Genomic DNA, 14,236 nt, shown 5'->3' with positions numbered 1-14,236 from the left:
GAGATGGGACCGGATGCCATGATCTTTGTTTTATGAATGTTGAGCTTTAAGCCAACTTTTTCACTCTCCTCTTTCACTTTCATCAAGAGAATATATTCAAGGGAGGAGAAAATTTTTTACTGGAATAATTAGCATGTCAGAATTAATGCATAACACTATGGGCAGAGAGCAGTAGCTCTCATACTTTTGGGTCTTAAGGACCCTTTATACTCTTGAAAATTATAAAGGACCCCCACCACCACCACCCCATGAAGAGCATTTGTTTCTATGGATTTGTTTACCATTTGTTGTTATTGTTCAATCACCAAGTCGTGTCCAACTCTTCTTGACCCCGTGAACTGAAGCACACCAGACTTCCCTGTCCCTCACCATCTCCTGGAGTTTGCCCAAGTTCATGTCCATTGTATTGGTGATGCCTTCCAACCATCTCATCCTCTGTTGCCCTCTTCTCCTTCTGCTTTCAATCTGTCCCAGCATCAATGTTTACCATATTTGATATTAAGATTTAAATTTAAAAATATTTAATAATTCTTTAAGAAGAATCTAAAAGCATGTTAACATAAAACACTATTTCAATAAAATAACCATATTTTCTGAGCAGAATTAGCAAGAGGGGTTACACTGTTTCACAATTTTGCAAAACTTTTAAATATCTGGCTGAATAGTAGACAGCTGGGTTCTCGTAAGGGTTTCTGCATTCAATCTGTTCTATGATATGTTGTTATAGTTGAAGCAACTGAAGAAAGCATGGCTTCTCACAGATAAGTAGATGGAAAAAACAGAAGTATTTTAATAGCCCTTTCAGATCATTGTGGTTATATATTTTTATAATATAACAAAACTCAACAAATGGTAGTTTCTTAAAGATTAGTTGCACTGGGAAATCTGAAACCATATCAATGAATTCTTTATATTCTGTTACTTTAAAATCAATTGGTGTCTTTTGTACTTTTAGCAAACATTTTATCCATGCAATGATTTTGTACAATTATACATTGGTCACTTGGAAAGTACTGATTCAATAATTTATCTAGGTCTTTCAATTGTTGACACAGTTCACTATACAATATCACAAAATCACATTTGCTTATTTCACCACCCATCTCACTGGAAAAATGTTTGGAAAGATCTCAAGCTCATGGTAGCAAAAAAAGTTTTCTGTGATTTCCCCAAATCCTAATTTTCCATTGGAAGCTTTAATTTTATCTTAGGCAGCAAATACTACTGGTTGTTTTTCTTGGGTGACAGATTCATTTTTGAGAAAATGTCTGCCAAATATTCAAGTCTGAATAACCATAACCAGTAACCACCATCAGTCAGTCATCCATTAAAGACCATGTTTTCAGGGAAAAAACAGCCAGTTTCCCTTATAACCTAAACACTTGCACCCCAGCTTTTCCTTGAGACAACCAGAGTAATTAGGTACACAGTGGAGATGGTTTGTGCAAACTTCCCATTTAGACACACTGAATATTCAAAATTCCTAGAGAAGGAAATGGCAACTCTCTCCAGTATTTTTACTTGGAAAATTCCAAGGACAGAAGAGCTTGGTGGGCTATACAGTCCATGGAGTTGCAAAAAGTCAGACAGGACTGGGCACACACAAAAAATATTAAAAATATATCTATCCAAAGGCAGAGTTTTAATAAAATGAATCATTTTTATTGTTTCACCAAGAACATTATTATGTGCAACTGGGCTTTAAAAACAATTAGCACTGTGTGACGGTAGAGAAAACAGTGCCTAGGAAAACAGTTTGGTGCCACTGCCTAGATTCATGTTAAGAGCCAGTGGTGTTACTTCCGTTGCTTTTGCACCATTAGTGCAAATGCCAACACAGTGCAAAAGGCGAAGACCATCTTAGTATTATCATGAAAACAGTTCTGACCCCCAGGGAGCTTCTGGGGATCCCCAGGGTATATGGACCACAGGAGAACCGAGATAAAGAGGACAATTATAAGGATGCCATTTCTTGTCTTTGGAACTAGAAAACTTATCTAAGAGGAATCCACAAATCTGATGGTGAAACCTTCAACAACAAGGTCACTTAATCCACAGAGTTGCAGAAAGATTCAACAAAGAAGCCGACTCACTGGAAAAGACCCTGATGCTGGGAAAGACTGAGGGCAGGAGGAGAAGGGAACGACAGAGGGTAAGACAGTGGATGGCATCACTGACTCAATGGACGTAAGTTTGAGTGAGCTCCAGGAGATAGTGAAGGACAGGGAAGCCCAGCGTGCTGCAGACCACGGGGTCACAAAGAGGTGGACACGACTTAGTGACTGAACAGCAGTAACATGCAGGTGCAAATAAAAATCTTTATATTTTGCTCAAATAAAAGGATTCAACAAGGAGAATGATAAATATAACATCAGTATGTATCAGATATTATTCTAGTTGATGGAGAGGAGATTAACTGAGAAGAATGCAACAAAGTGGAGAGTCTCAAAGGCTGTGAAGGCAGAGCTGACTTTGGAAGGCCAAGGTGAGGGCAGAGTGCGCAGAAAAGGGTGAGACGTGGGACTGGCCATGAACAAACGCCGCCATTCCCCTCCAGCTCTTCATGACCAGATGCCTTTGGCTGGCCTGTCTTAAGAAGTAGTAAGGCACCTTACTTCAAGCTTCTGAAGGCTGAGAAGTCCTTGGGAAGACAACTAGACCCAAATCTCCTGTTAAAAAAATTTTTTTGATAATATTTTCTCTCAAAATAATTGACTTATTCATATTTCTAATACATCTGTCAGTCATTAACAAATTGAGTTACTATGGAAGAATAAGAAATCTTAAGTTTAGATGAACCATTTCAAAAATCTTTTTTTTAAAAGGCCAGCTCCTGGACCACACAATAAAGCCCCCAAATGAGGGGATGAGTGGATTCACACTGATGTTTAAATTTTTAGATTTGACAAAATGTAGGCAATCTTGACAGCTATATTCAGTAGCTTAATGCTAAGCTTTTTTATGCTGAATACAGAACAGAATGAATTTTCCACCAGGGTTTCGACTAGGAGGTTTTAGGATTCCTATTCATTTCAGACAGCAGTCTGAAGCTGCTTGATAAAACAAGTACTGGCTATTTCGTAACTGCCTCATAAAATGTCCCAATATTTAAGAGAAGAGAAAATTCAAGACAAAAACATTTTGAAAATATATGTTGTAACCAAAATCTGGAATGCTAAGTAAATATCCTTTAGTGTGCAGCCAGAAAGACTTGCAGCTGTAGCATCTGTCGCTTAAAAAAATACAGTGAAGATCTCCATGTAAAAGATAAATGATATCGCAAAACTTTCTTATCAAAAGCAAATACATTTTCTGATGCCATTTATGTAGGAAAAAGCTTTACCCTAAAGCCCATTTAATACACAATAAAAATACTGGAACCTTTAAATCTGGCATTTGGTTTGACTGCATGCTAGGCAATTTTATTTTCTGTTTTGCCGCTACACTCTCTTTACAAACTGCAGATTAATTCTTCCTATAAGGACACCTTTTAATTTTAGCTTTGTTTTTTAACTATGGCTACTGGTAAGGTGTTGATTTTATGATAAAATATCAAATTATAGATTAACGACAACTAGGAAGGAATGAAACTTGGAGAGCTGTTCCTTTAAAAAAAAAGAAAGATAAAAATTTCAACACTGGACCAAAATATGATATAGTCATATTCTAAAATATACATATATATTTTAACATGGATTAGATCTAAATCTCCCAAAGGGCAAACACACTCTTCTGTAAATGAGATTGCATGAGAATCTGGAACCTGGTTTGATTTGTGCAGCCTAGCTAACCACTGAAGATAAACACCAAGTCTGTTATAATTCCATATGCAACCAAGCTAGTCTTCCACACCAGCAGAGGAAAAAGAAAAAAAAAAAAATCCATCTTATTTTCTAAAGTTGCCTATCTCCATCCATTTCTATGGAATTGCCACAACTGCCCAGATAAAACATTTGAGAGTATGTCAGCTTTAATTAATGTAACATGACCTGATCATTTCCACAGTTAAGAATAAAGAAGTTTGCATTTTTTAAATCCAAAGCTCAACCTGGAGATTATGCTAAGCTACTTCATTCATAGTCCACACTCCTCGGCTCCTGTCAGAAGGACAGCATTTGTCCCCTCTAGTGATAAACAAATTATACATGAAATCAATTCCACTTCACAATCATTTTCCCTATTGGGTATTATCTTTCCTTCTCTGCTCCCTCCAGTTAAGCCCGCATCCTGTAACTTGCTAATGAGCTGGGGGCTTTCTGTTCCAGGTGGCACCCCCTGCCTCGAAGTCATGACATTTCCCATTTCGAATGCTGCTGGCATTTTTCGACAGCTCCTGCTAACTAGCCTTTTTGACCTGCGCTAAGAGGAACTCATCTGATCGAATCCTCTAACCTGCCAATCATTCCAGCAAATGATCTTCACAGTCACTCCCAAGGCAGGAATGGAGGAAAAAAAAAAAAAGGAAACGCAAGTGAGAGAATGAGGGAGTCGGCAAGCGGCTGCCTCTGCAGCTACCTAATGAGAATACTTTAAGTCTCTGAGGCAGCTGAAACACTGAAAAACTGGTGGGAAAATTAGGACACAACTGAATGCCTGGCTCTGTAATTACTGATTTCTTTCCATCCTGAGATCATTTTGAGAGCAACACCTATGAGATGTGCCAATTTCTAAAGAACACAAGAACGCCCTACCTTACACTGAGAAAATAGATGTGTTTCTCCTGCCACTATCAATATGCAATTCTCATAATCCCATTCTGTCAGACAGCCTCCTTTGCAGAATTAATCATGTGCTATAAGCTCGTTAAACGTGCATCTGTAAACTAAGGATGATTATCATGTTGGCCACGGTGAAGAAAGGACCTCTTTTTTTTCTTCCCCAGGCATATTTTAAATGTTGCCACCATTTAGGGGGGTGTTGATTTTCACATGCTTACATAAAAACAAATAGGTGTGGTGAAGGTTGGCACTGGGTTCCAGGAGGCTTTAAGACTGACAACGTTGGATAATCTGGACATTCTTGATTTTAAAGGGAGGTAAAATAATCTTTTTTTCTTTCCAGATCTTTCTTCCCTGTGCCTAATCAGTTTATTAAGTGGGTTCCCAACCCACAGAGTAACCCAATTACTTTGGGAAAAAAGATCCACTATGTGGGTCTTTGGTAATGTATCATAATTCTAGAGATCTTGACATGAAGTAGATTTGTTGACCGAGGAATGATACAATATAATTACATGTTATCATTACACCATTTACTTAATAATTTAAAATAAATACTGTACATGATTTAATTGTACATGATAATCAAACATCTTTCCCCATTTACAACAATTAGGCCAATAGCCCCATTTACAGTAATTATTATATGTAATTGAGGGCATTTTACTAATTGCATTGAAAATGATAATCCAGAGCAATTAAAAATCCAAGGGCACTATACATAATGCAAACTACATTAAAAGAATGGTGATAATTTAAAGGAAAAAAATTCAGCCAAGTATGGAAGTTAACAGCACAGTATTTGACTCCATGCTTGGCATACCGGGTAGTATTTATTCTGAGATACATTTCCATAGATTTCTCAAACTTCTGCATTGTTTTTGTTCTAGAACTTGTGCACTATTTTATCAGCTGGAGGAGTTATCCTTTGTTTAATCTATGACGTTATCCTAACAATTCTAGGACTGTTGACAAATTATTCCATTTGGCTGGGTGAGTGTACAGAGTGTATGTGTTATGTGTGTGTGTGTGTGTGTGTGTGTGTGTGTGTGTGTGTGTGTGTGTGTGTGTGTGTGGTAGAGGAGACAGCTATCCTAAATTCCAAAGAAGACCCGCTACATTATTCATTTGCACAGCCAATTTGATGTTCTTAAAAGCTTTATTCGTTGAAGCATCTCAGAGTTTTGCAAACATTTTGTTAAATATATTTGTAATAATTTAGCTAAAATGTTTAACTTTGTAAGACTTGAAATCCATTCAAGTTGCGGTTTTCATCGCATTGGCTATCTGTCTAGAATTTTAATGTGTCTAAGGACCGAATCCCTAGCTTTTGTCCCAGGGCCCCAGTGTCTACCCCTCCTCAATCCCACTCCCATTTCTTCCCAGACAAAGCTCGTCTAGGAGGAGTATCTCAAGAGTGGTGAGCATTTGGGGACAATGGCAATAGTTTCAAGCTTTTTTTTTTTTTGCCTTCCCTTCTCGGCACTGTCATTTAGACATTGTCCTCCACGCGTTCAAATGTCATCCCAGACCAGCAGCCCACTTCAACTCAAACAGCCTCCTTTCATGCTCAGACGCTTCTTAGAGCATCTGCAGACCACGAAGACTGTCTGGAGGGACTCGGCTGCTCTGCTAGTGTTAATAATACAACACAGTGCGCTTAGGGCCCAGACAGGTCCCTCTGTATCCCAGACGCCTGAGAATCAACACTAAATGAAGGGGAAAAACAGAGCACCTGAACTGATTATCACTCCTTGTTCTATGTGACAGTTAACTTCATAATAGTTTGGCCAAGCAGTCTAACAGAGATCTTGCTAGTAGCCTTATCACATCTTGTGCCCACTATTTATAAAAAAACTTTGCTCATATTATGCTGCTGGCTAAATAGTCCCTAAGAAATTAATTTAGGTTTTAAAAAGAACAGAAGACGCAAGCTGCAGTGCGATTCTCACCACACCCCCCCCCCTTACCCATCCCCCCAGTCCTCAATTTGAAAGCTCATCTGACCTGGAAACACTGAATCACAAAAACATGGTCAAGTTTTGAGCCTGCATGGGCTGATGAACCAATTTGTGGAGCATCAGACCAGTTTCTTCTCTTTTAGCCCTTTCGCATTTAAAAACTCGCAGTCAGAGAAAGGAAAGGGAAAAGCAGAGGCCAAAAACCCTGTATTTTTAATGTAAGAAATATTCACTCTGAATTCTCTGTGTTTAAGAAAAACATTGAAATGTTCAGAGGTAACGGAGGATCATGTGAAGAATAACTGGTTTAGAAAAGCAATGCGGACGTGTACACATCTGCGTATCTGCGTGAGAAAGAGAGGCGAGAGAATGAACGTGATACAGCAAATGGTGTAAAATGCAAACATCTGGGGGCAGCGGGTGATGGGTATCAGGCATTCTTTGTACTACTACTCCTGCAACTTTTCTGTAAATCGGAAACCATGTCAATACAGAGAAAAATAGATCCTTTAAAAAATGCACTCTGGATGCACGAAGCACGATACATTAAACGTTCTTTTGAGTCTGCTTTGTGACAATCCCAGGACATAATTAAGCAGACTAGATAGCAGAGGACTTTGGTGAGCCCATTCACAAAGCTGATGGAGCGTCGGGTACAGATCAGAGGTGAGCCAAAGGGAGAGAGGAGTGGAGAGGCAGAGAGAGGAGGAGAAAAGAGAAGAGAACAGACAAGTATCTGCAGATACCCCTTAGCCTGCTATTTTGCATCAGGGTTCAGAGGAGGTAATAGACTCGCTAGGGTAGAGGAGAAAGTAAGGAAAGAAAGGTGGAGTTGGGATGGGGAAAATAAACCACATCCCAGCCTTTTCCCAATCAAGTGTTCACAAGTGTAGTCTGCATCGGCGGTTCGAAGCACTATCGATTTCCTGAATAAGATTTCTTAATCTGCAGCAATGAGGAGGTAAAGACAAAAACCAGGGATTCTTTCAAATGAAACCTGAGAGGAAGACTCAGGCTTGTTTCCCCCCTGCCTGTTATTTCCACAACTATTGACACAACAGAGATACAACTGTAGTTGTTTGATAGGAAAAAAATTTGCAGAGTCATGCAGACAAGAACAGTTCTTGCAGGGGGAAAAAAAAATCATAAATCTTCCTGCTACTGAAAGAAAACTAGATCCAACAGTTGAATTTCTTATACTGTGATAAGCGCTGCTGCTGCTGCTGCTGCTGAGTCGCTTCAGTCGTGTCCGACTCTGTGCGACCCCATAGACGGCAGCCCACCAGGCTCCCCCGTCCCTGGGACTCTCCAGGCAAGCACACTGGAGTGGGTTGCCATGTCCTTCTCCAATGCATGAAAGTGAAAAGTGAAAGGGAAGTCCTAATGGGTGTTATCTCCTTTAGTGTCTATCGCTAAGAAAATGCAACATGGCTTAATAAGACCTTTAGTCAAAAATATCATACACGAGACTTCCCTGGTGGTCTGGTACGTAAGAATCTGCCTTGCGATGCAGGGGACATGGGTTTGATCCCTGGCTGGGGAACTAAGATCCCGCATACCACGGAGCAACTAAACCTACGCGCCACAACTAGAGAGGCCCTGAACCACAAGGAAAAGGTCTCACACAACACGATGAAGATTCCTGCATGCCACCACTAAGACCCCATGCAGCCAAATCGGTCAATCAATTGATTAATAAATCACACATTGAGGGCATTTTTACTCCATTAAAACTGGAGTTTCCCTCTATTTTGTTATCATTCACTAAGTCACATCTGACTCTTTGTGACCCCGTGGACTGCAGCACGCCAGGCTTCCCTGTCCTTCACTCTCTCCTGGAGTTTGCTCAAACTTGTCTGATTTTACCCTTGATAGAGTACAGACCAGGCCAAGCGCCATCTGGCTATCCCTTTCCTAAAAGGTTCAGAGGCTGCCAAGCCCAGAGTCCTCCTCTGAGGGGCTGTTTCAGGAATGGCTGGCCACCCATCAGCTGACCAGACCCACTCAACAGCCATGCTCTCCCTCCGTGATGACGGTGACACCAGGCAGAGTGGCTCTGGAGGAGGGTTTGAATCTGAAGGAGAGTTCGGCAGCAGGCTACCCCAGCCACAGAGAGACAAGGAGAAGCGAGGTGTATGAAGAAGCAGATGGGTCAGCAGAAGCCATGCGGTGCAGAGGAGATTAAAGAACCGATAGTCAATGCAGAGACACAAGAGGTCACAGGCTGGCGGAGAGCGAGGGGGCCGTTTCTCCAGGAGTGGGTACCGGCGTTGAGAGGGTGGTTGAGTTTGATGGCAGACAAACCACAGCTCCTGTCAGATCCTGACAGACATTCCGTCTCTTGTGAGGTCTGCCCGTGCAGCTTCTCAGACTGTCCCCCTGTTCTTCCTTACTTTCCCACACAATCTCCACCGAGACCACAGTCAACCGAGGAAACCTCACCATGCTTCCTTCCCTCAGAGGATCCTCACCCATGCTTCTTCTCGGGGGCTCCTGTCCCTGACACGGAACGTGTCACCCCATCATTCATCTCCATCCCTCTCTATGTCACCCAACTTCTTCCTCACTTGAGTATTTCTCTTTTTCAAACATTCTGAGCTCCTCTGAAGTCATTATGTTCTAGAACGGAAATATAATTTTACTGAGTGAATTCAGTTTAATTTCCCTGATTCCTCTTTGCAAAAGCAGGCAGGAGGCATGCCCTTCACCAGTGCTGGGCAGCAGAACCTTCTGTGATGCTGAAAAGGTCCTCTCTTTGCCCTGTCCAATACGGTGGCCCCTGGTCGTGGGTGGGTAATGGGCACTTGAAATGTGGTACTGCTTCTGGGGGTACAGAATTGTAATTTAGTTTTATTTTAATTAATTAAAAATAAACTTTAGATAGATAGGTGCCTAGTGGTTACCTTGTTGGACAGCACAACTTTTATTAATAAAGCACAACTTACTAATCTTCCTTTAAAAAAAAAGAAGGGAAAGGAAGGGATAGGTTTTCCCATTTTGTCTTTATCCAGTCCTGACCCAAATAAGTTAATTACTTTACTTTATTAATGTATAATTCTTAAATATTTACTGAAGAGGTCATAAGATGTGGTTCAAAGGCTACCTGCATCAACATTCTTTGGGGTTCTAAAATGAAGATTCACATACCCCAGGAACCTAGATTTTTAAAAACTCACTAGGGAAGACATCCCTGGTAGCACCAGCAGATAAGGATCCCCCTGCTAATGCAGGGGCCACTGATCTGGGAAGATCACACACGCCATGGGGCAACGGAGCCTGCGTGCTTCAACTATGGAGCCGGTGCACCCTGAGCACCCACAGCCCGTGTTCTGGAACAAGAGGAGCCCCCGCAGTGACAGCCGTGCACCACAGTGAAGAGCAGCCCCCGACCACCGAGACTACAGGAAGTCCCCAAGCAGCAAGGAAGACCCAGGGCAGCCTAAAGTAAATAAACAAACAAGCAAACAAATCAGCTGGATGTTCAGACAGCGATGCCAAAGAGTCTTAAGCACCAACGCATTACATTTTGTCTGGAGTTTGGTTAAAAAAAAAAAAAAAAATCCTTGTCTTATTTAGCCAAAATTTTTGAGCAGTTTCTGCATCCTACTGTTTACCTGGCAGCCTACTTTAGGAAATTATTGCTTGATGACTGAATCAAACAGAAAAAGCCTACTACATTTTTCCTTCCATTTTCCTTTCATACTTACATCACGCTGATTAGCAAAGATATATCCCAGAAGCAAGGAGAGCATCACCAAAATCTGTGTGCAGTTAATTCTTGCACCTGAACCAAATACAGCTTTTTCATGCACCAGACAGACATTTGTATATTTTTTATGAATTTAATAGGGTTTGAAGGTCAGTGGATTCATTGAAAAGAGATGTTCCATAATGAGCATAGACTACTTCAGGAAAATTATAAAACGTCTGTCTAAAAGATCAGAGACCATTCTTATCCCTCATATTCGGCAAAGGGAGATCAGACAGAGTGACTATGTATGTCCTGTCTCAGTTTAGAATGACTGGAAAATTGAGCTCAGCATGGGGTGTATTTGGTATTGCTGTGCACAAATATAAGTGATACTAATGGGTGTGATATTCAATGTAGTTTCTAGTTTTTCCCTTGGGGAACATGTCTATGCACATTTAAGGTGCTCTCAGACTTTAAGAAAATCCTGTCCTTCCATGCAGATAAAAAGATGGGGACAACCTATGCAATCTGTGGTCTATGCACATCTTTAGAGGATAACAAACTGTAGGAAGCACAGGATTTTGAGCATCCATTGCCTCCTATCCCATTTTTAAACTTTGGGGCATGTGGTTTTCTTTTCATTTCATTTGGTTACAAGACTCTGAAGCCAAAATTGCTTTCCACTGCAAAGAAAAATGCTCCTCATTAGCTTTTCCAATAAGGCCAGTTTATGCAAATCCAGAATTATTAACTAAATGACTGAAGTGACCTCAGTATGCAAGTTTAGAAATAGTTGAGCACTGTGGTATAGGAGGAAAACTAAGGCTTGAACTCCTACTGTCCATCACTTCAAAATCAGAAGTGATACAACACCTTTTCCATATTTACCTCTGTCTAATAAAGGTAGTTAAAATGCTAGATTACAGTCTGAGCCTCCGTGAGCCCTCAATCTCTTCCCTCTTCCTCTTTTCCCCAATCTCTCTAAGGTTTATAAAGAATTGGGACATTTCAGGAAAATTTAAGATGCCACAGCTTGCTCTAAACAATTAGTTCATCAACATCAAAATCTAGGGAAATATATATTTTCCTTACAAATATCCTTATTTATGTAGACTTTTTACTCTATAATGTCTGCAATATAGACATTGATATTCAGCTATTGATCAGAATCAGCTCCTCTATGCAGGATGTCTCAGGCCAATATAGAGGCTATGTTATTTAATCTCTAAGATAAACCCATCTGATTAATGTAAAACCCTACAAAGGCAAAAAATTAAAGTGATTTCTTTTCTTTCTTTTTTTTTTTTGCTGAGAAAACTCTTAAAATCCAACTTCCATGCAGCTTTTCTGAGAAAAAAAAATTAGATGTTTCCTCAATATAATGTTGAATCAAACTGAGGCATTTGGATTTCAAAGAAAACAACAAAGACGATAATAATATTAAAGCTTTAAAAGTTGATGTGAAAAAGACAAACTTCACAGAGAACATATTTGTAGTATTATTAGATAATTCTAGAAGAGATTCTAGATATATTCTGGAATCTAGTTAAAAAACATACTACAAAGAAAAATCATCTTTGTAATGGCTTTTGAATACTGATGACTAGTTCTGAACAGCTCTTCAAAATCCTTTTTTGCTTAGCAATTTTTGAGACCTTATGGAGAACACTTCTGTCCAGTGAGCCTGATTTAATTTATATGGAAAAGCTGACCTAAAGCACGTTCTAGCAGTTTTGACTGGCCAGGCTCAGCTCAGAGAGACCTCCAAAGGGCACAGAAAGGATACAGCCTTGAGTTGGAAATTCAGGCTTGAGAGTGTGTGTGTGTGTTTCTGTGTGTGTGTGTGTATGTGTGTGTGTGTGTGTATGTGTGTGTACAAGGCAATAGCACAAATGAAGTTCACTTTTTGTTTTGCCCTACTGAATTAAGGGGTTTATAAAGCCAGGGGCTCTCATTATGGTAATGCAGGTTAAATACTTTAAAAAGCATCTGCTGTAACCCTCATGAATTAAAATCATTCTCAGAACCAGCGGATAACCGGTCAAAAACGCAGCCCCACACTTTGTCTGACCAATTGAAGAGAGACTGTAAATGCTGCTGGGCAAATAAAGCTATGCTTCTTGGTAGCTTTTTATCCAATATAGAGAAATAACCAGAAGAAGGAAGAATCTTACTCTTATGAATGAAATGGCAAGTCTACTAGTAATACTTCCTGACTGGCATTTATACACCATCTTTTATCAATCTGGGAATCTACTCTCCAATCATTCATAAATCACCACCGAACTCCTGAGAGGCCAAAACTGACCCCCACATTCATTGAGAGTCCTCAAAACCTGAGTTCACTGGTATAGTCTAGTCACCCAGTAGACAATGTGGGCAATTAATGTTCTGATAGTTCAGCCTGTTAATATATTCCAAATTAAGAGTGAGAGGAAGAAAGAGGAGCTCCTGCAATACTGTCTGTATCTTTGGATTCACTGGAACATTTAGTGACTGAGCAGTGACATGAGCAAGTAACATACGGGCCAGCAAACAAAAAGCTTTCCCCACAAAAAAGCTGATTCTCTATTCATTTCAGAATTATGTTACATTAAACAAAAAGGTATATATCAGCATAAACCTTGGAATAACCCAGACATTCCCAACTGGCAATAAAGACACAGCCTTTTCAGAGGTTGCTTATGCTTGTTTCTGTAATTCCTATGTGATAACCACTGGGACAGTCTGATGCCTAGAGATTGTCTCGTTTAGGTTCTACTTTCCATCTGCAGAATAGCAAAGGTCAAAGTCAGAAAGCAGGAAAAGAAAAGGTTCGCCATGATAAGGATTGTACCAGGGGCCACGCAGGAATCAGAAGGGAGTGAAGTGACCCAAATGGCCACTAAGCAAACCTAGGGAGCCCATGTCCTTTTCAAAGGAGGTAGACAGTTCAGCTATACACACAAACTTCTGGCAGGAATGTGAGTGCAATATTGCTAGAGTTGCTGATTTTTCAAGAAAAGCCAGAAATCTAGACATTGCACAAAATTACCCAATTTTAAAATGAGAGCAACCAAGGGGAAAAAAAAATTGCATGGGCCACACACAGTAAGTCTGTGACTTAGATATCCTCCATGATTAACCATTTCTAACCTCAGTGAAGAATGTGTGAGTAGGGAAATGATTTGCTTATGACTAAAATGGTTGGCCTATGCCTATGTAAATAAAATACCATTTTGGTCAGAATCCAGAAGGTGTCTAAAAACATGGAAATGATTCCAACTTGTAATGAAGGCCATAACGAACATAAAAGAGTCACTAGATAGAAAAAAATAAATCTGAAATATTTCATTTGAAAGATCGACTTGGTGTCTTTTCACAATTATTTTCCAAGTAGAGTTGATCATCCTACCTGTGCTCTCTTGAGAATGCTGTGCACATCAGTGCTTCCTGTTTGATAGACTTTTGCCATAACTATTGTTTTTCCCAAAGGTCCTCATGCTTTCTCCAGCTTCCGGTTGCAATCTTACATTTGGGACGGTAAAAATAGAAGACACTGTGGACAGAATAAAAAGTTTCCATTTATATATTTACAATCTTCTCTTTCAAAAAGTCAGGTAGAAACGCAATGCTGGACGTCCAGTACATGAAACAAAATGTATACATTGGTCTTTGAAACTGTCAAGCTGTCACAGCCACACACAAACACACAGATTTACACACACGTATGACAGGACAGTCTGACTTCCCCTCCAAAGTGCAACTCAGTTCATCTCTCATATTTCTCTGATCTAGAACAATTAGCTTGAACTTGGAAGTGAAATATGTTGCCCTTTCTTTCTGCCGTTCTTCCATTCATTGTTTGGAGAAGCATCTATTGAGCC

General features: G+C 40.1%; 1 protein-coding gene across 1 annotated transcript in view; it reads right to left on the bottom strand.

The window, feature by feature from the left end:
• Positions 1-14,236, bottom strand: part of CDK14 (cyclin dependent kinase 14) — a 664,071-nt gene that overhangs the window by 84,622 nt on the left and 565,213 nt on the right. The window contains exon 14 of the mRNA XM_052638676.1: positions 13,765-13,908. Within this exon, the coding sequence (XP_052494636.1) occupies positions 13,793-13,908 (116 nt within the window). The 3' untranslated portion in view covers positions 13,765-13,792. The remainder of the gene's footprint in view (positions 1-13,764; positions 13,909-14,236) is intronic.

This window comes from Budorcas taxicolor, chromosome 4 (genome assembly GCF_023091745.1).
Source record: "Budorcas taxicolor isolate Tak-1 chromosome 4, Takin1.1, whole genome shotgun sequence".
Classification (NCBI taxonomy): domain Eukaryota; kingdom Metazoa; phylum Chordata; class Mammalia; order Artiodactyla; family Bovidae; genus Budorcas; species Budorcas taxicolor.
This window is presented reverse-complemented; position numbering and strand designations above follow the sequence as displayed.